Here is a 23,356-nt window from a genome sequence, read left to right as displayed (position 1 = left end):
TTCTGAATCCTTTCTCAACTTCCCAGAATCCAGGGCTGCTTGGCAGAGGCAAAGCCAGCCAACTGAGGCGGGCGAAAGAACCAACTGGGAAGGAGGATACGACGGCAATCTACTAGAAGAGGAAGTTCCCTTCGCATGACCACGCGATACGAGTTCCTGAAGGTTGCCACATGTTGCCACGCGCCACCTGTGGCTTGCAGAGCAATTAAGCTCGTGGGGCGGTGCAGATTTAGTCAGCATTTGGCGATTGAGGCCCGAGAACGAGTCAACCTTGCCGCTGCTTTAGGGTAATGAGGTGTGTCTCCGGGGTGGTTCCTGGTCATCACATATGTGGCCAAATACCTCCATGACCAGCTGAGACACAGTCTGATCGAGGCAGTGCTTCCAATCACAGTTTGGACATCGCGGGGTACAGACTCAATACGTACACAGTTCACATCACCGCCCCCAATCTGCTTGCCCCTTTCCATCCAGTCTTGTCTGTATCTCACATGCCGGTTACTTCCAGTTAAGTCTACACGCTGATGAAACCAATGTATGAGGTCGCTATAAGACGGCTCTGCTAGTTTCGCCTAAAGGCTTCAGTCTTAGTATGCCCCGACTCTATGGCAGGATGGCGAACGGTGGAATAATTCACGAGTATTAGAACTTTGCGTTTCATTAGACTGGTCTCAGGTAAGCTGAGTGGTAGTATCCAGAATTAGGGTCGACAGAGGTAATCAAACGAACGATGGTAAGGTGAGGGGTATCTTTGGTAAGTGCAGAAAACGGCAGCAGGTAAATGACAGGAATGGTCGAGAAAAGTTCTCAAAAATTGAGCAGAAGCAGCAAAAAAAGTATTATCAGAGAATGTCAAAAGAACTTGTATGAAACAAGAAGCTCTCTTGTAGGAGATCGCTCAAAATGATCATAAAATCGCAGAAATAGCGAAGGTCGCACCTAGGTCCCATAGTCACGTTCAACTTTTCCCATTATCGTATCGTGTATCGCTTATCACTCATCTCGAGCGCTCCCGTCACAAGTCAAGACTTTCCGTGAAGCGACTACTTCGGCTCCCGTCAAAGCTGGGATTGCTGCGGCCCACTCCGTCTGGCCGTGTCGGAGACCCGGGAATGGCACTTTGCGGCTGAGGAAGCAAAGACGACTGCGTGACTGGAGTTGGGTTGCCAAATCTCACGGAGCTTGCGACAGGGATTTGCGCATTGGACGGGGGCACGGGCGAAAGCGACTCGTCAGCCTCACGGACGACGTTGCTGTCCAAAGGCATGCCATGCGGCGACGACGGAGGCGGTCCACCCACCGGAGACGCAGGAGTAATCCCGATCAAACTGTCCGGGATTGTGGGTGAGTCTCCCTCTAGGCCGCCGCCATAGCCATCGCCACCGTGGGTGAGCACGGGTGGAATCTTGCGGCCGGAAACTTTCTGGAATCCACGCTCAGTGGTGTTTGTATCGGCTGTGCTGTCTGTCCTGGTGGTCATCGTGGAAGTTCGCCAGCGCTTCATGAATGCTGGCGCAAAGTACGATGCTGAGAAGTGCTGGGGTGGGTCGAGCCTCGCTCAGACATCCCGCGTGTAGTACCGGGTTCACTTGGGAGGGTATCAGCACTTTTACGCTGGAAGAAAGCCAGGAATTGTCGCCGGCGAAGAATCACCAGCAGGAGGAGAATCAGCACTGCCACACCTGCCACGCTTCCCACAACACCGCCCACAATTTGAGGCGTCTTCGTACTTGGGCTTAATCCCGATCCCGTGCTGGAGCTCGAACTCGAGCTGGTAGGGGTTGGAGACGCCGTACCAGCCAGGCGATTGATGCTGGAGCTCGGTCCGTGCGAGGTGACGTAAGAGGTATAGGAAGACCGGCTTGTCGAGCTGTCTAGGTAAGAGCTAGTTGACGAATTAACGATATCAACAATAGGAGTACCCAAGACCGTTGAAGTGGTGGATACATCTGGAGGCAGAGGAGAATGAGACTTGGAGCTTGCAGGAGCAGAAGCTTTTGGCGACGAGACCGGGGGTAGCAGTTGCTTGCTGGACGTAGTTGCCGCGGTCGAGGTGCTGGCTGTGGCCGTAGGCGCCGTAGTTGGACTACTTGTGGCGGGAGGTGTGAGCATATGGTGATCGACAGCACCCGTAGTAACATCTGACGACGTATCCTTCAATGCGGTAACCGAAATCCCGGGAATAGTCACAACTCCAAAAAGAGAGTTAGAAATGGTAGGAGGGAATTCCGTGCCAATCGACCGCCACAGCGTATTTGAATTAGTGTCGACGACTTGGATAACTGTTTGGACGGCCACGCCTGGGGTCGCGTCAGACTCGCGTTTCTCAACAGTCACGTCAGATCCACCAACGCTATCCTCCGGGCATACTGTATTCTGGGGGCCGCAAGGCTTGTGCGAGTAGGTGTCCGCTGAACCTAGAAGAGGTACTTGGATTCGGTCCACAGTGCCTAGCAGATCGGATTTTCCATCGGCTGAGATATCTGTCTTGTCCCGTCGGTGTTTGGCGTAGATAATCCGATTGATCCGCGAGGGGCCATTGTGGGGGTGGCGAGCCATGATGGGCAAATTGGCGGGGATAAGAAAAAAAAGAAGAAGATAAGTACAAAGGTGAATCCTCACAGAGGCTGGGATTGGGCCGACCAGTTCGGAGGCGAAGAGGAAAAGAAAAATAACAAGCAAATGCGTTCCTTTTCTTTTGGCAGAGGATCTTGCCTGCTGCTGGAGTCAAAACGAAGGCGCGTTTTGGAAAGTTCCTCGACTTGAATGCGAGATAGGATGTGTTGGGTAATGAGTGGATGTCGACTGCCTCTGCCTGGGTTGCCGACTAGTAAGATCAGTAAAGAGCGAATGCCATTCGATCGCGTCTAGAACAGCTTGTGCGTGTTAGCTTTGCGGTTCTAATCAACCCGGACTGTACATTTCTTCACGCACCTACGAAAATGAATGAGTGAAGGGAATCGGAAAGATCGGATAGAAGCAGATCCAAGCCTCCGGTTCCTTAGTCCATGATGCAGTGAAGTGAAGTTCGAGCACAGCCAAGGTTGTTGTCTGATATCGGGGTCGACCCGATGCAACAGAGTCGATACGTGGGTTTGGCACAGAGGTACACACGCTCTGGAAAACCGAAGGCTCTAGGCAGAGCGCTGCTCGCGTTGGTCGTTAGTGAGAAAAGGAAGAGAAAAAGAAGCCAGTGGGGAACAAATGAAAATGGGCGCAGAACGCCTGGACCCAGTAATCTCCCCTATCGAAGCCAAGTCTAGGCGACCCGTGCGGATGGCGAACTCGCCCGCGGAGGGGGCGACCGGGAACCGAGATTGGAGACCTAATCTTGGGTGAATCGTGGAAGGTCTGAGAGATTCTTGCAGAGGATAGTACTGCGGATGGTTTTGGGCAAACTGTTTGCGAGGAATCCGATCCCTCGCACTTCTTTTGTTTACGGTTTCGTAGCATAAAGACTGAAGTGAAGCGAGGAGAGAAAGAAGCACAACGTCGAAACGGGAATAGCCTCTGCTGCAGGTACGAAGGGACCAGCCAGTCAGAAGCGACAGGTGGGACTTGGACTAAGGGCTTTTTGGGCCTGTTTGGGTCTGGCCCAATTTCACTAGGCTACTTCTAGTAAAGCGTCCCCGCACAAGTTTAATTATTACCAACATGGAACTTATTATTAGCAGAAGATTCTGGCATCCCGCAAGGGTTCAGGCTGCATCTACATCCAATCACTGGCCTGGAGCTCCATGGATGCATGAGGGTGGAGCCTACTGCCAATATTGTGTGTGACATTGCATGTGCCAATCCTCTGTATACGGTCTTTCCTGCTGGAGTCCTCGGGGGGCTACGGAGTATACATAGGCCAAACGGGAGTCGTAAGGCGATCCAATCATCTTTCGCTATACTCCGTAGGAAGCACTGTCCACCACATGGGTGCCTTGCAAACATGCAGCAACACAGGAGATACTGATCACGCGGAAGTACGCGAATATGAACAGTGATATGATAACTTCCAAGGATCTCACGTGCTAAAGACCGAGGTCAACCGGTAGGTCCAGGCCTCATTACTCCTCTCGTATAGACTGCCTCCCTCCGCAAAGGCGGAACTGTGTCTCATCGTGGCACAAAAGTCAAAGTCTACTTGATGGCCCACCAGGCTAGATGTGCTAAACCCAATGGAGAAAAAATCGTGAATACTTCCATTGCAAGATCGTGAGGTTCCCGCTTATCCTAAGCTAGCCAAGCCTAGACTTGTGGGCTCGGAGAATGGAAGGAATGCCATACTCCGGCCCGCATGAATAGTCACTTCAGTGCCAGATGCGCGCGGTGAATCCAGTCTTAAGGCTCACTGCAATCGGCTTGTTGCCCTGGATCTCTCCCTCCGAATTACTGCTCTATCTCGGCGGGCGGATCTCCGGGATATCTTGTAGAACATTTGAGTTTATTTGGCTTTCATCGGAGCTCTACAAGAAGGCGAAACGCCGAAATGCTAACAGGGGGTTTATACGAAGAGATCCCTGTGGTGTCTGATACGTATTAGTATATATCCAGCTGTTGCATGGTTCGAGTCAATCTTGGAAGTCTTCCGTTCTTGGCTCTTCGTTGCCATTGCATGAGTAGAGTCTCATGTCGACTCAAGCCAAAGTGAGAACTGGAAAAGTTGTTTCCTTGGTCAATATACCCAGGGCGTGCTACGGCCCTGCTTAGACGCGCTAGTGTTTCGAAACGTACATCGAACAAGGATGCTCGGGAAAAATCTCGGGGAATTACTAGCAACTGACTGGGGCGGAGAGGTTCACCGAGCGCACTCTGGACAGCAAGGAAACCTTGGAAGCTCCTCAAAGAAGTACACAATAACAGACACCATCTCCAGGCTTACGCTTACACGGAGTTCAGGCGGAGAGATCATGGTCATGGCAAATTCGCTATCTACGCTCTCGTTGAGAAACATCACCGGTAGCGGGACGAGGGGGGGATTTAGTAAGGGAAACACGTCTCTTTCTCAAGAGCCCAGTCCTTGCAGTCATCTAAAAAGTCTCCAGCTCATCAGCCACACCCTCCTCCGCTTCCGGGATCTCGAATCCGTCCTAGTTGGAATAGAAATATTAGCCCACCATCCGCAGATATGAAATTTGATGAAACGACGAGGGGAATGCCCCATATCGCAGTACTTACCTCAGTCGAATACAAAATGCCCTGGATATGTTTCACCAAAGTATCGCCCTCCTGATCCAACTCTGGGTCTTGCTCGATAGCAGTCTGCAGCAGGAGCTCAATATCGCGAAGCTTAGCGAAGTAGAAATCGCGCTCCTTCTCGAGTCCCGCAATCGCCTCTCTCTGTGTAGCAATCTCCTGCTGGAGAGCCGCGGTGGCCGCACCACCACCAGCCGAAGCAGCAACGCGAGGACGAGCCGCACCGGCTGTCGTTGGAGTCACGCCGCGGCGTGAGCCAGCCGAGGGGGCGCGCAGCAGCGGGAGCGGCAGCGGGGGCACCAGAGGCCTTTCGTCGACCGGGGGCATCGTAATCACCACCTGGGTAATGCTGGTCCCAGTATCGCTTCACCCATTGGAGGAACTCCAGGTTATCTTGCATGCGGCATTTCGAGAGGGATTGAACCGGGATGGGCTTCTCTATGCCGTGCTTGGCAAAGACGTCTGGGGGGGAACACGTTAGCGGGAATGAGGGGCGTGTAGGGGCCGAGAGCGAGAGCGATTGCCGTCACGTACTCTGGAGAATTTTGAAGTTCTGCAGATAGGCGTATTCGGTGTTAACGTTGAACTTGACCCGGGACATAGGCACGTCCACTATGAAGAAATCCTGGTTAGCTTTTGTCCCTCTAGGCTGTTTCTAACTAACGATCAGCCATGGCTTGCAGCGGCTGGTCTTACTGAAGATCGAATCGAAGATCTGGCATAACGCAGCACTGTATACCGAGGAACATGTCAGTCCAAGTTGTCCCTGTCGCTGGCGTCAATCCCGGGGGGAAGGGCTGCCGATCCATTCATACCCGGTTCCACATTGCTCGATCTTGGTGATGTTCAACTGCAGCAGGTTGTTCAACCAAGCCAAAAGCTCTTGTCTGTATCGAAAAAACTATTCAGCGATCTATCTCGCGCCATTTCGGGCGGGGTCTCAAATGTCGACTAGGGGCAGAGCGTACCTGGATTCGCCCATGGTGGGGTAGTGGTAATCGCAGCCGTTATGATCAAGGAAGATTGGCAAGACGAGCGAGGAGGAAAGACGAAGGACAGAGAGTAAAGAGTAGAGGCAAATATCGCACAATCAGAGCACACCTCGTGAGGGTCCTGTCTGTTGATGATGCCAAATCAATCCGAGGGTTTGTTTTGATGCCAAACCCACGGTTTTTAACGGCGCTAACCCCAATCACCGCCTCTGAGCCAATCAGTGACGCTTATCTCATCGCACCGCCTTCGACTCGTTCCCGGTTTTCTCTCGAGACTGAAGGCGGTCACTTGCAGAGCCTACGAGTATTGCGAAGTATACAAACTACTGAAATGGGTCTTTCTCAATCAGTGAATATTTACTTCTGTAGCCAACTGATAGTCTAGTGAGCAAAATAACAAGAAGAAAAAAGAAGAAATAGACGAGGAAGAAAAGGAATAGAGCAATGCATGTCCAGCGTCTAATCCTGATGTCCCAGTGTGTTTCCATGTGTTTCCTAACTCCTCGGGATCCATCCGTGAACCAAGCTTAACCCAAATGTGAATATAAATATAATGAACGAAACGAGAACGCTAATGAGTGAAAACAGATTGTACAGAACATGCAAACGAAATCAACGATCAGCTTTCTAACAGATCAATGCCATCGAGACCATACCCGAAGTCCATGATGACAGCGCGCGAATCCTGGCTGGTGGCTAGGATACGACGATAGTCTGACTGGACGTTCAACATCCAGCTAGTAGTCCAGCCTGGCAGGTCAAGTGACAGCTCGCCCGACTCGGTATCGAAGACTTTGACACTCATATCGTAGCTGCCACTCACAATTCGCTTGTTCATGCTGTCGAGATGGAGAGACCGAATGAGACCACTGTGACCTTTCAACTCGTTGACCAACTCGCCGGTGTTCGCATCGAACTGGTAGATGGTCCGATCATTACCACCGGTCAGAATAGTCCGGCCATCGTCGCTGAACTCGACACAGGCCAAACCTCGGTCTTTGCTTGGGAATTCCTTGACGCATTGGCCAGAGATGACGTTCCAAAGCCTGGCTACTCCGTCACCGCTGGCGGAGACGACCAGGTCTCCGCGCAACTGCACCGCATTGACGGGGCCAAGATGTCCCAGAAGCTGTTTGAGAAGTGCACCGGTTTTGCGGTCCCAGACACAGATGGTACTGTCCTTCGAGCAAGACACGATATATCGATCGTCAAAACAGACATCCAGCACGCCAGCACTGTGGCCAGAAAGGCGACAGATTGGCCGGTAGTCCCGCTTGATATCCCAAACGATGCAAGTATGGTCCGAAGAACCAGTGACCATGATCTCTTCGTCGAAACGCAAGCAAAGGATAGATGCGCTATGATATTTGGAGGGTTGTTCCATAGGGGTCATAATATCCTCCAGAGGCGTAGATGGCGGACAAATGGTCAGAAAGGGTGATTTGCCGGAAGCTTGTTGTGTCGGGTTGTTTACTTGCCCGATACCAGGCAGCTCTCCAGGAGGCGGGCCGATGACCTTAAGGCAAGGCCAAGGATAGTGAGCATCCCACACGCGAATGGTACGGTCACGAGAGCCAGTGATGATTTTATGTCTGTCCAGAACGGTTAGAAGGGCTAAACCAACTATGAGAGGGAGGGATTCAACTGACTCATCAAACTGTGCACAGTAGACACTATCCTTGTGGCCGTGCAGATAGATAGCGGCTGCTTTGCCCTCTTTCCAGCGCTGCTCCAGAGCCTGGCGGACCAGGTACATTCTCTTCCAATCCTGGTGCAAAGTTTCCTTCCCCAGACCGAGAAATTGCTTCTTCTTGGTGGTGGTGGAACTGGCTGGGCGACGAGGATGTGCACCATGGAAGACGTGCTTCCAAACATGAGGCGAAGACGCCTGCTTTTGCCAGGAGCGCGAAACACATTCACAGTTCATAAGAGATGACGGGTCCAAATATGAAAGAATGTGAGCCGTGATTTCGGCGGGCAGATAAGATGCCGGGTCTATCCACGCTCATTAGTACAACATACCAGCGAAAGGTGGGAGAGAGATTTGTCCCTTACCAATACGGATCAGACCCAGCTCTTCTTTGGAGAGATCGGAACGATCGCGAAGATCAATTCCAATACCACTTTCGGAGTCTTGTGGCAACTTCGAGTCCAGGAATCTTTCTCGCTCCGCCCGGGCAAGTTCGAGCTTCGCTAACTCCATTCGCTCATTCTGCGCAGCTGCAGCTGCACGAGCTGCGGCGCCTGCGCCTTTGTGGTTAGGAAGAATTGGTGGCTCCTGCCCATGACCCGGGATGGGGGTAGGGATAGAGGCAGTGGGGGCATAAAAGCTCTGTAGAGCGGAGACGCTATTCAATGACGGACGACGGTTGATGCTATGGCCATTAAGCCAGCCACGAGTCCGCCCCTCGTAATTTCCAGAGGCAGTATGACGTTTCAGGTGGAAATGACCTGAAAGATGGTAGTTGTGAGACTCGTCGTCTTCGTCTCCCGGAACTCGTAGGTTGTTCCTGGAAGACTTGCTGCGGATTGTGAAAGACAGACGACGGCCCAAAGCCACCAATCCGTCCATCGGATGGCGTAGAGTCGAGAAGCTCTTGGAGGAGCGGCGACGGGGCATGGCTTCTGGAAATGGCTCCGTCTCTTTTTCCTCCACAGCCACCCCAAGCAGTCCACTATCATATGGTGCCTCCACCTGGGAGGGCTCTCGCCACTGGTCGACAATATGTTCCTTGGTAACATGGAAGGGATACGCTGCGGTCCGAGGTCGAGGGCGCAGTGATAGCGAGGGGCGCCGCCGGGTGGAGCCGAGTTGATCTTCGGGCGACATGACGTTGATGGATACAGACGAAAGGCGAAAACAAATAGTGCACGTGCGATCTTTCGATATATTGAACAGTTGGATCTGCTCCAAACGACTGGACTTTTTCCAATCCTTCTTAGTGGGATTCAAAAATCCGGGGGCTTCTAATGGTCAATGCAATTCGCGTTGGGGTCGCAAAGGGGGAGAGGGCGAATCTATCAACGGTTGAATGATGGAAAATACACTGAACGCAACAGCCAAGATGCAAATATGGTGGGAAGAAAAGGAGGGAGAAACACAAATGAAAAGGAAAGAAGAACCAAAAAAGTAAACGAGGGCGCAAGGAGAAGTAGGGAGAAACGGAAGAATTCCAGAAGCCAAACTGAGCGTCGGGCCCGAGGCTTGGGCGGTGAATGGCCAACAAGTGATTGGCTGAACCACATCAACTTTAGTTGAGAGTTTGTACTGGTACTTCCGATAGGTCGATTTCACTGTCTGGTTCCATGTACCGGGTACATGCCTGGGACTGCAAGATTAAAACTTTTTCTCTGAGGATCCGGGGGGCGAGTTATGGGGGACGTGCGGAGTATACAGTACTTTGATCTACGCCCCTGCGGGTCAACGATCGAAGTACCGAGTACTTCTGCGTGCCTGGGCACAAAAGAACTTGCACAATTGTCTTTCAAGTGGCGGTTTCAGGCTGGATTCAAGGTTTGGCCCAACTTCGTTACAAAGGGGGACCCTGGTAGGCACGCCGATTTTTTAGGCCGAATACACTGCGGCTCTTGCGGCGATCCTGTTCGTCCCAAGTGGATCCACCTTGGAGGAATCGTTGCACAGGATCAAAAACTTTAACATAGATTTCAAACTGTCTGTACAGCTTGAACCCTTTTACACATACTATAAGCTTGGAATAGATCTTGGGAACAATGAACCATGGAGTAATCGTGGTGTACAACCCATTGAAGAGTTTCCACGGGACGAGGATCGATATATACTGCCAACCCTAATCCTAAAGATCCCATGCAAGCTACATCTGAACCAGATCCACGAGCCATCAAGGTACCTTTTAGCACTGCTTATCTACAGGATGGATTCAGATGAACTTCTCAAATTCCTGAATTCCTTTCTATGCTAGGACCATTCCTCATCTAGTAGGTAACATTCAACTGCCCAAGGTATCAACCTTCTCAGAACTTCACACGTCAACGCCCCTACCGCCTGTCCATGACACCACTCTAAAAACCAACTCAAATCTTCAAATCTCGAGCAAAATGCTTGTCATAGCCGGTCAAAATGAACCGGTAGCGAACATCACCCTTCTTCATCCGCTGCATAGCCTGCTTAAGCCCCTCCTCTCCGATCTGGATCTCCTCAACATAGCTCCGGAGACCCTTCTCAGCAGCCAGCTTCAGCATAGCAAGCATCTCTTGACGGTTGCCGATATGGGTGGCACCAATGAGCACACCGTTCGAGATCAAGTTCTGAGCCTTGATAACCTGGCCCTCCTCTTCAGGCAGACCCACACTGATCCAGCGACCATGAACATCCATCATGGACAGATAGCGAGGCAGATCAAAGCCTTTGGATGAGTTGGCACAGTTAACAATCAAATCGAACGATGTCAGATGAGGCTTCTCCCACCCCTCTTCCGCGGTAGCGATATAACCATCCGCGCCCAACTTCTTCGCATCCGCTTCCTTAGCACGCGAGCGAGAAATTGCCCATGTCTCGGCACCCAGGGCCTTGGCGAACATGATTCCGTAGTGTCCAATTCCACCCAGCCCCACAATACCAACCTTCTTCCCCGGCCCGGCACCGTGGCGTACCAGCGGGAGAACGCCGTCAGACCGGCGCACAGCATGGGCGCGACGTTTGTGGTCTCGAGAGCTTCGGGTATCGGGAACACCCAGTGCTCGTGCGCCCGCACGTGCGAACCGTATCCGCCCTGGCTCACGATCCCGGTGTCGGGCCACTTGGAGCCGTACGTGTTGATCGAGTTCACCGGACAGTAGTTCTCGTTACCGTTGCGGCATTGCTTGCATTCGCCGCAGGAGTAGGCTTGAGCCCCGATGCCGACGCGCTGGCCTTCTTTGATGGTGGTGACCTTAGGGCCCACGCGTACGGCAGTTCCGACGATCTCTAGTGCGGTGAGGATTATAAGTGGGTTGCTTTGCGAATAGCTTTGGTCTTCAAGTCGCTGCGGGGCACTTACCGTGGCCGCAGCAGAGAGGAAAGAGCTGCTCGCCCCAGCCACCTGGGATGTTCATCAGTTGCGCCCCTTTGGGAGTTGCTCATGTTTGCCAGTCTTACCGCTAACGGTGTGGACATCACTTCCACAGATCCCGCATGCTTCGACCTTGACGTCGATATCTATAACAGTCATTAGTCAGGCCTTTCTTGGAGGATTGTCAATCCCGCTCACTTACCAAATTCCTCAAAAGGCTTCAATTTGTACTGCAAGAACACAGAGCCGTGTGAGAATCAAACAGTGCCTCTCCAGGGATGGCAATCATCAGGAAAGTCACTTACAGCACGCTTGGTGAACGTGCCAAAGGATTCAGGCCCATCGGCCATGAATCCCACAGCTTCATCAGGGTATGGCATTGTGGAATAGGAATGGAAACACTAATAGAAGAAAGAATCAAGTCCAGAGCCAATTAGTCTAGAGCAGAAAGCAGTTCAAGTTGGATATGAGAATAAAACTATGCTCTGGACGCGGGGGTGGGACGTTTTATCAAACAAGGCCCCCTCCCCTCCCAATTAACCCCCCCGCTGACATAGCCCGCGATCAAGGCGCTGTACCGGGCCTGTATAGTGTATACCGTGTCTAGTCGAAGCTCTCAGCAAATTGGGCTCCACCTGGCGTCACAAATCCCTCGTAATCGGTATTACAGCCACCAATCTATCGCACTTTCCAAGTGCCTCACGATAATGCCCTTGAACTTGTTAAACAAGGCCTCCTGCGATGTGTTGTATACCTGCTATTGGCTGGTGCTTATCTTGGGACTGCATGTGCGAGATCGGGGAGAAGTCCTGATCTTGAAGATGGCCCGTCCATGTGGGGACTATCTGGTGCTCGGGTTATGTGGTTTCCACTGGGGTTCATCGAATCGCAGTGGTCGCTTGGTGAGTGTGGGGCTCTCGTCTTGATAGAGCTTCATATTAGGACCCGAAGATTCAGGGAAAAGCTCTTTTGGAAGAGACTACAATTCGAGAGGGATTGAGGAAAAAGTATCAATTGGTCATTCGGTCGTGTACAGAAGTGGTAATAGTAACTATATCTATCTACCTCCGTCCATTATGCCTTGTCTTTCAGCGAAAACTCCACATCCATAGCATCCTTGATCTGGTCCGCAATGCTCTTAGCCTGGGCATCGCTCAGACGAGCCAGGGGCCGGCGGGGATGCCCACCATATCCATAGTAGGACTGGATGGCCGACTTAGTGCCAGGGATAGCGGCCTTGGTCAGAACCCAATCGGCCGCGCTCAGCTGCTGCTGTGCCTCAATGGCCTCGGCAATCTTACCCTCCGACCAAAGATCGAAGATGCGCACGCAAAGGCGCGGGATCACATTGGCGCCTCCAGCCAAGATGGCAGAGCCGCCCGACACGAGGGTCTGCAGAGTGAAGTCGGCGATACCGCCAAAGGCCACATACGGGTGCTTGGCGTTGGGCTTGGAGACAGTCGCTGTGCGCTGGGCAGGAGCTAGGGGCGAGCCGGGAGTCACAGCACCCAAGGCTGCAGCCACGCGAGTCAACTTTCCAGTGTTGGCGCAGGTGAACTTAGTGCCGACGATATTGGGGTGTTCGGAGATGCGGATGATGAGGTCGGAGTCCATGTCAATGCCTGCCACAGCACCGGGATAGTTGTACAGAATCAGGGGGACGGGAGACTTGTCGGCGACCGCGGTGTAATAGTCGTACAATGTCTCGTCATTGCCTACGGCGCCGCGGTAGTAACTGGGAGGTACAATGAGGGCATACTCGCCGCCGGCCGCTGCGACTTCCTTGGTGAGCTCGATTGTGCCCCGGATGCTGTTCTCGCTGGCACCGGCAATGACCGGCACATTCTGGAAGCCGGCCTCGTCCAGCGCAGACCGGGTCTCGCGTGTCACCGTCGAGCGTTCCTCGCGGGTGAGGTGGACGGCTTCGCCGTTAGAACCCATGGTCACTAGACCGACCAGACCGGCCTTGGCCAGGCGGACGGCATGACGGCGGATGGTAGGGACGTCCAGCTCTTCGGTTTCGGGGTTGAAGAAGGTCATGGTAGGCGCATAGACGCCGGGACGTAACGGCGTGAGAGGCATGACGCTAATGGGTCTATTAGAAGGTTCTTTGCCGGTTTGCTCATCCTCATTGATCAATATACGTGCAACTCACTTTATTTTTGATGAAATGTTCTTCAAATATTCAACAAAACGAGAAGTGATAGAAAATATTGGTAGATGCTCTTCTTTTAACCGGCTGCACAGTTCCCCCACGTCGGCGAATCCCCCGATCGTTCTGTATGGTGGAGAATTAATTCCCACCAATAAACGCGTCGCTACTCAGTGTGGGGTGAACGCGGAGGGGCTTGCGAAGAGGGGAGAGGCGAAAGGGTCATATGTTCTTTTTTTTTTCATGAATCTTGGAGAGGCAATCCAATGGAGTTGATTAAATTGAAGGTCTTTACTATCCGCAATCACTAAAAGCCAGCCATCGCCTGGCAGTTCTGAGGAAAGGAGATAAATACCTAGACAGTACCAAGAGGGGTTGCTATATGCGATAAGATATGGCGTCGGCTATTGAAATGACGTTCCAAACGCCGGAAGAATCATGCCCAGCCCTTGGTTCTTCAGCCGAACAGAAATATAATCTTCTCCCTCTTTCTCCCTCGCATTTTACTCCCAACTCCTCATAGCCTTCTCAATTTCGCCATGGCGCCTCCCAGTGTATTGATGGTAGGTTCAATGGCTCTGGGACGTTCAACGGCATCATGCTGATCACAACCAGGTCGGCACCGGCGAGTACACCACCGGCTTCGTTGGCGGTGCTGCCTCCGGATCAGACAAAAAGGTCGGTGTGGTCGGTCTATCATTGTTTGACTTGCGCCGTCGTGGCAAGGTGGGCGACCTGAGCATGGTTGGTGTATCCGGCAAGAAATACCCTGGCATCCGTAAGTAGATCTACAAATAGCCATTTCCAGACAAAAACCCTAACCAATTGAGTACAGGCGACCACCTACACCGCAACATCAGCCAGGTCTACAACGGCCTCGATGTGTCTTTCACCTCATACCCAGCGGATGACCAGACTGACCCGGACGCCTACAAAACGGCAATCGACGCTCTCCCCAAGGGCTCCGCGATCACAATCTTCACCCCAACCCAACGCACTATCCCATTGCCCTCTATGCGATTGAGCGGGGCATCCACGTAATGATCACCAAGCCCGCAACCCAGAAACTAGAAGACCATCTCGCCCTCATTGAAGCTGCGCGCAAACACGGCGTCTTTGTCTTCGTCGAGCACCACAAACGCTTCGACCCCGCGTACTCAGACGCCCGTGCAAAGGCCCAGTCCCTCGGTGACTTCAACTACTTCTACAGCTACATGAGCCAGCCCAAAAGCCAGCTGGAGACCTTCAAAGCGTGGGCCGGCAAGGAGTCCGATATCTCCTACTACCTGAACTCGCACCACATCGATATTAACGAGAGCATGGTGCCGGATTATAAGCCTGTGCGGGTCACGGCGACGGCGTCGCAGGGTATTGCTGCGGAGTTGGGCTGTGTCCCGGAGACTGAAGACACTATTACCCTTTTGGTGGAGTGGCGCCGGCGTGATAATCCGGGGAAGATTGCTACGGGGGTGTATACGGCTAGCTGGACTGCGCCGCAGAATGCGGGCGTGCATTCGGCGCAGTACTTCCATTATCTTGGGGCTAAGGGTGAGATCCGGGTGAATCAGGCTAAGCGGAGCTATGATGTGACGACGGATGAAGGGGGTCTGGTATGGGTGAACCCGTAAGTTTGTAGATCCTGTTTTGTTTTGCCTTGATAGTTCGGTGCCGGGTGGAGCCAGGGCTGACCATTCTTCGCAGTTTCTATATGCGATATGCCCCTGATGAAGAAGGGAATTTTGGTGGCCAGACTGGATATGGCTATGTCAGCTTCGAGAAGTTCATTGACGCTGTGACTGCTGTGAATGAGGGCCGGGTGACCCTCGACCAGCTTGATGCTCGCCCTTTGCCTACTCTCCGCAATACCATTGGTACCACTGCGATTCTGCATGCTGGCCGAAAGTCGCTTGATGAGCGACGACCAGTGGAGATTGTGTCAGAGGGGGACAAGTGGGAGCTGAAGTAAGGACTCGGAAGTATCAAAATTGATGGGAATAGTATGCATATTGTCCAAAATTGGTAGTACCTAGGCATTGGACATCAAAATTAGTCATAGTCCACAGGAGCAAGTAGAGTAGATCCGCAGATAGATTCCATGGTTAAACCTTAAACCCTTGGTTCCTACCACGTCAACCGCAACGCCGGGTCCGCTAGAATACGCAAAAAGAGAAAAAGAAAAAAAAGAAAGGAAAAGAGAAAAGAAAAGAAAACACCCCGTGGTATCATGCGTGCGCTTCCATCCTTCGAAAATGAGTACCAAGAACCATAAGAATAATCAACGGCGCGAGCCACTCTTCACAATACCATCCGGGCCCTTGTGGAATTTGACGCGGCAATCCGGACAATACCATTTAGCTGTGCGTGAAGGAACTTCGGAAAGACCAACACAGTCAAGGTGGAACCATTCGCGGTCGCACTAAGATCGATTAGCATTGAAACTTCGCACAAGGGGGGGGGTTGAAAGCCATACATCCTGATTCTCGCAGCATATCATGGTCCCAAAGCTCACATCCCCACATATGCAATAGCGTGGTTCATTGGCATCGATCTGCTCCAGCACTCCGTCTTCATCAACGCGAATATCCTGTGAATTGGGGACACTGAGACGTTTCTTGCCCGGCTTTGCTTTGCGGCGCCCAAAGCTGACGGCCGCACCACCGTCTTGACCAGACGAGACGGGCCCCGGAGCAGGGCGCTTGCGTCGGCGAGCAGGGCCGGGAACGCTGGGTGCATGAGATGGCTCTCGGACGGGGGTCTTGCGCGCGGGCGTAGCACTTTTGATCCGCAGATCTCTCCCGCCAGCCGCTGCAGTGGCACTAATCCCTGCCAAGCCCCCGAGCTCGATAGACTGAGCTGCGTTTGAGCGTCGTGACGAAGGTCGAGTCACGGGTGGAGTGGGAGTGCCAGCAGGCTGTGCAACAGACTTTGCAGAGCGTCGCGATTCAGCAGGTGATACCAGTGGAGGCGACATCTTCATTTCATTCGCGGCCTTCGTCGCGATGGGAGCGACTGGGTCTTTGGTCTCCTCCGCTGCGCCATTGGCGGGTGCCCCTCTGATAGATCGCCGGCGGGTAGAATTGAATTGCAATGGCGTGGGCTCGGGGGCCCCCGCAGGCTCGGGAGCTACTGCATCTTCCATAGCTTCGTCGGCCGCTGTTTCGTCACGCTTTCTCTTGCGCGAGGATCGACTAACGGGCGTAGCTTGTGCAGAAACGGGAGTCTTGGAGGGCAGAATGGGTAGAGACTCTCCATTTGCGGCTGCCTCTCGGGCTTGAGCCTCCCGCTTTAGCTTCTTCGCTTCATTGAGCTTCATCCCGCGGTTGCTTAACTTGGTCTCCAAGTCGTTAGTTTTCTCGGCCAAACGACTGTTCTCAATATCATCGCAATCGATGAACTCTTCTCCTGCCTCTTTCGCCGCGATCTTCGCTGCTCTATAAGCCTCCCATCCACGGCCAGACAATGCTAGTTCACGTTGAATCATTACCTCGCTTGGCTGCCACACAGCATTCTTCTTCATCTTCTTTCGCAGCTTTGTCATTTCATATTCAGTCAAGCGCATCCATGGCAGATCTGCACTGCCGATCTTGGCATCTGGAGGCGGAGGCTTCAGAAGCGCAAGGGCATTGCTGGTAGAGACGCCTGCCCCGGAGCTCTGCCGCCGCTGCTTCTCCTTCTTCGGAGGCCGAGCGGGCTTGGAGGAATCAAATCTAGGTCACCGTCTACATCAGAATGCTCTGTACTGGCGATAGGCGAGTCTGGGTTGAAGCCAGCCAAGTGCTCAATGTTTGAACGCCGCGAGCGCGACTTCTGTGATCCACCCTTCTTGTGATTGTCCAGCCGGAGAGTAATACGCGTTGTAGATGCGCCTTTCTTATGAGAGCGCGCACGTTTGGGGGTCGGCTCCGGCGGTGGGGATGGCTCGACGGAAGGAGGTCGCGGCAGCTCCTCTAGTTTCTTTCGGATACAGCTCAACCGGTCGAAGTGGCGATCCACGACATCGTAAAGACGACAAGCTTCTGCGTAGGCCGACTCGCGGGCATTGATCGCGCGATCGAGGTGTAAGGAGATATCCTTGCGAAGGGAGATTGCGCTTGGCCGTTCGTCAGAGGGAAGGCCAGGGAGCTGACCATAGGTCTGGGTCAGGGCGTGGATGTCTTGCGCGGAGTCCAGGTACCGCTCGTCCAGGCCGCGGATAAGAGTGAGGGATCGAATGAGATCGGCAGGGAGGTAGTCGATGTAGTCAGTCACAGTGGCTTGCGCATCTGGATCAAAGGGACCATCCAGAATGACCCCGCCGCTGTGGTCCGACTCGTCAGTCATGGCCATCCTGACGGGTCAGAGGACGGATCAAGAGGCGCGTCGAGGCAATACCCAGGGTGGCGGTGACAGCCAGTATCGAAGATAGAATCAAAGACTCCAGGTCAACAGTCCAGCTGGAGAACGACGCACAAAGTATGGCAATCCAGGCCTAGGTGAGCGGCTGCAACGCCAAACAATGTCTCCCCCAAGGTCCAGGCCTGGTTTGCTTACATAAACACGTGAGCTTCACGAAGTGGACCCCCCTCTAGTCTTGGCGCCTTACTGGGTAACCGCGAGGCCAATCTAACCTTGAAGCTACTGTGTACATGCATAGATAATGGGGTTGTACTCCATGAAGCTGGTTTTCTGGGGAATGCGGAAGACTTGAAGAGCAATATACCATGGGGGACTCCGGATTCTTCAACGTTTGGCATCTTAATAGGCCGCGCCTAAGTCATCTGACTAGTCTTTGATCCTCCTTGTTCAACATATTTAATCTGACTCGTAGCAACACCAAATAACCAAAAACGAAGTCTAATTGGCCTTCAAAAATATCAAGCAGCCTATCAGTTTTGCATTGGGGCTGGGTGAGCTAATAGCACATGAGCTTGAAGCTTAATGATAGCTCAAGCTAGACGTATGAGCCCACTGCCTCGTCCGGTCTTGGGTTGGATGCTTTCAATTAGGCCCGAGGATATCTTTCGTTCTCATCGGTATTGTATTGAACAATTCCAAGGGTCTTAGAAGGATACAATAGGCCAGTACTAGAATCGTAAGCCCCTAAGTGATAGTTCCTGGCTCAGTTTGATAACTCGCTCCCCCGCCAAATCTCAAGCATGCTACCCATCATTTGTCTGAGCTTCATGTTCGTCCTTTTCTAGCAAATATGGAAGTAGCTGATCTCCAATGTTCTGTCAATATCACTAGTCCGCGCAAAATTTCTCCTATTCCTCCCCACGCCTCTAATCACAACTGAAAACTCAACCCTCCATTTGCTTCCCCTACTTTAAATTGGCTATTCGCTTCTGCTTCTCGTCTCTAATAAACACTTTCGTTTCTTATTCCAAGACGGACAAAAACCTTCCACCCTACTGTTCGCTCTTCCCAAAGCTCCAAATAAGGTTCGGATTGAGGCTCCGCAATCGCCACATTCTCTATGCCCCTCCCCCACCATCGAGAACCACCACCGAAAACTGTAGCACCTTGGAGTCGCAACTCCTCCAATTGACCCCTCAACCTCCCTCCAAAATGACCAGCCAAGGCCCTTTAACAGCCTGGCTCCTATCCGCCACCCCAGACGCCCTCCAACGCGCAACAACCCACCCCTTCCTCGCCTCCGCCGGCCGCGGCACCCTCCCCAAACAAACGCTCTCCCAATGGCTCTCGCAAGACCGCCTCTACGCCCAGTCCTACATCCGCTTCATCGGGCACCTCCTCACCAAAATCCGCCTGGACTCCACCTCGACCGCCACCAGCGCGCTCTCCCGACAAGCCGCCAACGTGCTCATCGACGCGCTCGTGAACATCCGCACCGAGCTGCTCTTCTTCGAGTCCACTGCCGCAGCCTACGGCCTCGATCTCACGGCCATCAGCGCCGAAGACGGCGGCGGGTCGACCGGCAGCACGGCGATCAATGCATCCGCCGGGATCTCGACAACGGGGTCGGCGTCGTGTCCCGGGACCGGGGGTGGTACAGGCTCAGGCGCAGTTGAGGACCCCGCTGCGACTCCTTCAACGGTGGAGCCCGTGCAGGGTGAAGGGGCCCAGCGGCATCGGCTGTGTGGAGCGCAGGGGGAGTGCCAGGTGCAGGCCAGGAGTGAGGAAGTGTGTCATCCCCGTCGTCGACGGGGAGAGGGGCGCCCGTGGCGGATTGTCACCCGGCTCGGGCTGTGGGGGGACGGCCGGGGACGGCGATGCCGGCTGAGGCGGGGGGTAGAGTGTTTTTTGCGGCGACCAGGATTACGAGGGGGTATATTGATATGTTTATGTCTGCGGGGAGCGCGGGGGTCTCGCTGATTGAGGGGTTGGCGGTGCTTTGGGCTACTGAAGTTTGTTATCTTCGGGCTTGGAGGTATGCGGCTACTTTTCTGGAGGCGAGGGGCGTGGAAGATGGGAAGGTGGATGCTGATGGGGGCGCTTTGAGAGAGAAGTTTATTCCCAATTGGTCGAGTGATGAGTTTGAAGGATTTGTGAATCAGATTGGAGATGTGCTGGATGCACTTGCGGGGCAGATTAAGGGGGCTGAGGAGAGTGAGCTGATGAGGGCGAGATGTCTGGAGTGGTGGAGGCAGGTTGTTTGGCTGGAGGAGCGGTTCTGGCCTCCGATGGATTAATTGGAGGGACGTCTATGAAATGAAAGGGGTCCAATGTTGAGGCTGTTCAAGCTCTACTGGCTATTGAGACAATATGTGGCTTTACGATTTATAAGAGAAAAAGATTGCGATACGATATTTTCACATTGTAGGGCATATGTATCATACATAGGGCGTTGCATTTAGTGCGTAGCGCCCTTGAGTTCGAATGGCATACCCGGGCCCAAAAAAAAAAAAGGAAAAAGAAAAAGGAAAAAGAAAAAGGAAAAGGAAAAGGCAAAAAAGACCAGCAAAATTGCAAACACAGAGCAGATACCAGCCACCTGAAAAGAGTAATAAACCAGCAACTAAAACTCCCAGAAACACCATCATTGCTCCCGAAACATATCAATATGAGAATAACCTGCCAACACCTATTCATGCCGAGCAAACCGGATAAGAGCAAAAGACCCAAAATACAATCTATCTCAGCGTGTTGTACATCATAAACGTTGGAAAATTCGGATTGGCTTAGGTGGCCGTGGCCCGCGCAGCGTTGTTCAACTGGCGATGGTACGAGCCAATAGGTTGGAAACCACTATATTTGTAAGTTAGCATTGGCATGCGGGGGCGTCAAATCCTCAGGGAGAACATACCGAGCAAGGTCAAAGCCACCGTTGCCATCCTCTTCATCATCTTCCTCTTCCTTTCGGGGTCTATTGGCGCCCGTATCTCCACTGTCGGGTTGGAGCGGTGGCAGCTGGCGGCTAGACCCCAGGCCGTTTGAAGTTCCCGGCTTGCTGGGGCTCACAAGATTGGGCGGAGGTGGGCTGCTGCTAGGGAACTCGGCAATGACCCGGTCATCTGGCTCACCCTTGAGTGGGCTCATGTCGGGGACGGGGCGTGCTGGAGTGCTACCGATATCCGCAAATTTCCAGAACTGGGCCGGGGAGCTCATAGGCATAAACTTGGACGGGATCTGGGCAGTGCTAGGAGGCGGAAGACGAGGCTGGTGACGCTGTGGCGCGGGCGTAATCATGGAAGAAGGCCCATCGTCGTAATACGAGGACGAAAGCACAGGTGGAGAGCCAGCAGCGGCGTCAGACAACCCGTAGGCATCCCGGGAACTGCTCGCGTTGGTCTGCGTTCGGGTGGGATTGGCGTTACGCGCGCGAGCCGGCAAAGGCGATGGCTCCTCGTACGTCAGGGGATTCATGTGGCGCAGAGGGTGGTCGGAGCCAACCCCACGGCCAGCCCGAGAGCCACGCTCCGGGGTAAAAGCCTCCACTGGGGCAACGGGGAATGAGCTAAAGCCCGGAGATGAGACAGGCGGAGATTTCTTCGACGTGGCCGGGAACGATGTGTCAATGGACGCGATATGAGTGCCGCGAGCTGAAGACGGAGGCTCCTTCGTAGCCGGCGAGGAGGGAGCAGATGATTGATTTCCTTTGCGCATCTGCTTCTTGCGGTATTCCTCGCGATACTCCGCAGCGATCTGCCACTTCATGCCCTTGCCCGGCTCGTCGGTTCGACGGGGGACCTTCTGAAAAGCCTTGTTCAGAGACAGATTGTGTCGAATAGAATTCTGCCATCCGCTCTGCGAGTGTCGGTAAAACGCATATCGATCCATGATCCAGTTGTAAATGCTGTTCAGAGTGAGCTTCTCTTCCTCGCTGGAGAAAATCGCCTGCGCAATCAGCGTGGCATAGCTGTAGGGCGGCTTCAGATCTTTTGAATTGTCCTGGCTGTAGTCGATCTCTTCGGTACTTTCCATCATCATACCACGGTTGTAGAGAGGCGACTGCTTGGCGGTCCGTTGTCCCGCTGTATCGGGCGAGCGCGGCGGCGGTGTCACAGCGCGCTTCAAGAAGCTTGGTGCTGGTGCCAAAGATGGACCACCCGAAGACGATGGGCGCGCGTCTTCTGTAGCCTGTGAGTGGTGAGGATGGGCATGCTGCGACGCATCCCAGGCCAAAGAAGAAGGGTCCGGCTCTTGGCCACTGGCAATGCGCTGGGCGCGCTCGATGAAGCTGGGGTGGATGTTTGGCTCGTCGTCGGGGGTGACGAACATCATCTGGCAATTGGCAACCTCAATGATATCACCGCAACGAAGAACAGCATCAGCGCCACGCTTAAGAATTGAGTTGTTGAGGCGCACGCCATTACGCCCGTTGACACGGATGTGCCAGGCGGGTGCAACTTTGCCGTCATAGAAGATCTCCGCATGCAGGCGCGAAACAAATTTGCTGGGGCCCAGGTCGACATGAACATCTGGGAGTGAACGAGCGGCGACGGTCACCGGGCTTGACTGCTCATTGGGTCTCTGTTCGCGGTCCGGCTCGCGGCCAATGTTGATCTGGAGCGACTTGACGTAATAGGTCCAGTCGCGCCCGGCGATCTTGGCATAGGCTTGGATGCTGGACTCATTTTCGGTCTTGGTGTTGGAGTGGTCGCGCATCACGCGCAGCTCTTCACGAGGCGTATTCAAATAGGAGATAACCAGATCTTGCACATCTTGGTGGGTGGACTGGTCGTGCTCGCCAACTGAGTCCTCATCGTCGGATCGGGGCGGTTTAACATTGGCACGCGACGGAGAAGCACGGCGCTCAACCTAGCAGCGGCGACAGTATTAGTTATTATTCTGCGGTCGGGGGGAGCACGGCTTGAAGCCCAAGTTTTGCGACAAAGTAAATCTCACCTTGCGCTTCTTTGCGGAGGGGCGACTGGGTGACGAGTCTGGCGCCTCAGCGTCAGAGGTCTCTTGCAGCTGGAGTTCCTTGCGCCGCGCACGGCGGCGATTCGAGAGAGGCATATCTCTTCGTTTCGGAAGAGTTGGGCAGTGGGAACAAAAGCAAGTGGGTGATATAACCGGAGACTGCGGAATCGGAATGTGGGCAATGTCACCGGGTGAGAAAGCGAATGTGGTCAACACGGGACAGAGAGAAGAAGACCAAAGGCAAGAAGAGGCAAAAACAGCCTGGAAGTGAAAATTGATCACAAACAACCGGTGCCGGATTTCGACGGTCGCCCCAGTCTCGGAGGCTCGCTCAGAGGTAGAACCAAAGAATGGCAATCGTCAGAGCCACCCGATTGATTCGGAGTTTGCCACCGCAACAAGAAGCCGAGATGGAAAAAAAAAAAGAAAAGGAAATTTTTAAAGGAAGCACCACCTAGGAAATCAAAGTAGTCGAATCCAGAGGACGGGAGGGGCTCAAGAACGATCCCACGATGGGTGGCTGGTTGTTTGATTATCGATAATCCTTTTACGATCGACGCGATGGCGTCTGTTTGTGACCGCCTTGTCGCGTGGGGAGCGTGTAAACTTGTTTCACCCCAGCCACCGAAGGAAGGTCCAGAGCACGTCTCGTCTAGATCACAGGGAAAAGAAGCCGCCAGGACAGAGAAAGA

At 53.4% G+C, this 23,356-nt stretch overlaps 9 protein-coding genes across 9 annotated transcripts; 2 read left to right on the top strand and 7 right to left on the bottom strand.

The window, feature by feature from the left end:
* Window positions 1–1,015: 1,015 nt before the first annotated feature.
* N7468_004562 (uncharacterized protein) lies at window positions 1,016–2,559 on the bottom strand (the record flags this gene model as incomplete). The annotated part of the gene is made up of 2 exons (XM_058473859.1): window positions 1,016–1,527; window positions 1,581–2,559. The coding sequence occupies 2 exons, from the start codon at window positions 2,557–2,559 to the stop codon at window positions 1,016–1,018; spliced, it is 1,491 nt and encodes a 496-aa protein (XP_058332862.1).
* A 2,459-nt stretch (window positions 2,560–5,018) lies between these two features.
* eb1 (microtubule-binding protein BIM1) lies at window positions 5,019–6,166 on the bottom strand (the record flags this gene model as incomplete). The annotated part of the gene is made up of 7 exons (XM_058473858.1): window positions 5,019–5,078; window positions 5,167–5,411; window positions 5,485–5,646; window positions 5,719–5,796; window positions 5,881–5,915; window positions 6,000–6,071; window positions 6,153–6,166. The coding sequence occupies 7 exons, from the start codon at window positions 6,164–6,166 to the stop codon at window positions 5,019–5,021; spliced, it is 666 nt and encodes a 221-aa protein (XP_058332861.1).
* A 629-nt stretch (window positions 6,167–6,795) lies between these two features.
* N7468_004560 (F-box/WD repeat-containing protein) lies at window positions 6,796–9,006 on the bottom strand (the record flags this gene model as incomplete). Its single annotated transcript, XM_058473857.1, has 2 exons — window positions 6,796–8,171; window positions 8,232–9,006. 2 exons carry the CDS (start codon window positions 9,004–9,006, stop codon window positions 6,796–6,798), a joined length of 2,151 nt encoding a protein of 716 aa, XP_058332860.1.
* Window positions 9,007–10,229: 1,223 nt separating this feature from the next.
* On the bottom strand, window positions 10,230–11,586 carry N7468_004559 (NAD(P)-dependent alcohol dehydrogenase; the record flags this gene model as incomplete). Its single annotated transcript, XM_058473856.1, has 6 exons — window positions 10,230–10,724; window positions 10,775–11,121; window positions 11,195–11,236; window positions 11,293–11,352; window positions 11,409–11,436; window positions 11,512–11,586. The coding sequence occupies 6 exons, from the start codon at window positions 11,584–11,586 to the stop codon at window positions 10,230–10,232; spliced, it is 1,047 nt and encodes a 348-aa protein (XP_058332859.1).
* A 694-nt stretch (window positions 11,587–12,280) lies between these two features.
* On the bottom strand, window positions 12,281–13,288 carry N7468_004558 (dihydrodipicolinate synthase family protein; the record flags this gene model as incomplete). Its single annotated transcript, XM_058473855.1, has 1 exon — window positions 12,281–13,288. The coding sequence occupies one exon, from the start codon at window positions 13,286–13,288 to the stop codon at window positions 12,281–12,283; it is 1,008 nt and encodes a 335-aa protein (XP_058332858.1).
* Window positions 13,289–13,897: 609 nt separating this feature from the next.
* N7468_004557 (uncharacterized protein) lies at window positions 13,898–15,324 on the top strand (the record flags this gene model as incomplete). The annotated part of the gene is made up of 5 exons (XM_058473854.1): window positions 13,898–13,921; window positions 13,974–14,136; window positions 14,194–14,387; window positions 14,411–14,982; window positions 15,060–15,324. 5 exons carry the CDS (start codon window positions 13,898–13,900, stop codon window positions 15,322–15,324), a joined length of 1,218 nt encoding a protein of 405 aa, XP_058332857.1.
* Window positions 15,325–15,633: 309 nt separating this feature from the next.
* Window positions 15,634–17,684, bottom strand: N7468_004556 (putative PHD finger domain protein; the record flags this gene model as incomplete). The annotated part of the gene is made up of 3 exons (XM_058473853.1): window positions 15,634–15,774; window positions 15,829–17,031; window positions 17,082–17,684. The coding sequence occupies 3 exons, from the start codon at window positions 17,682–17,684 to the stop codon at window positions 15,634–15,636; spliced, it is 1,947 nt and encodes a 648-aa protein (XP_058332856.1).
* Window positions 17,685–18,905: 1,221 nt separating this feature from the next.
* On the top strand, window positions 18,906–19,990 carry N7468_004555 (putative transcription regulator PAB1642; the record flags this gene model as incomplete). The annotated part of the gene is made up of 2 exons (XM_058473852.1): window positions 18,906–19,481; window positions 19,751–19,990. 2 exons carry the CDS (start codon window positions 18,906–18,908, stop codon window positions 19,988–19,990), a joined length of 816 nt encoding a protein of 271 aa, XP_058332855.1.
* Window positions 19,991–20,479: 489 nt separating this feature from the next.
* N7468_004554 (putative forkhead transcription factor Fkh1/2) lies at window positions 20,480–22,760 on the bottom strand (the record flags this gene model as incomplete). Its single annotated transcript, XM_058473851.1, has 3 exons — window positions 20,480–20,546; window positions 20,605–22,559; window positions 22,647–22,760. 3 exons carry the CDS (start codon window positions 22,758–22,760, stop codon window positions 20,480–20,482), a joined length of 2,136 nt encoding a protein of 711 aa, XP_058332854.1.
* Between the last annotated feature and the right edge of the window lie 596 nt (window positions 22,761–23,356).

This window comes from Penicillium chermesinum (assembly GCF_028974085.1).
Source record: "Penicillium chermesinum strain IBT 19713 chromosome Unknown utg000003l:1.0-5111272.0:1.0-5115320.0, whole genome shotgun sequence".
Taxonomy (NCBI): domain Eukaryota; kingdom Fungi; phylum Ascomycota; class Eurotiomycetes; order Eurotiales; family Aspergillaceae; genus Penicillium; species Penicillium chermesinum.
The sequence above is the reverse complement of the archived record's forward strand: the minus strand, read 5'-3'. Positions and strand labels throughout refer to the sequence as shown.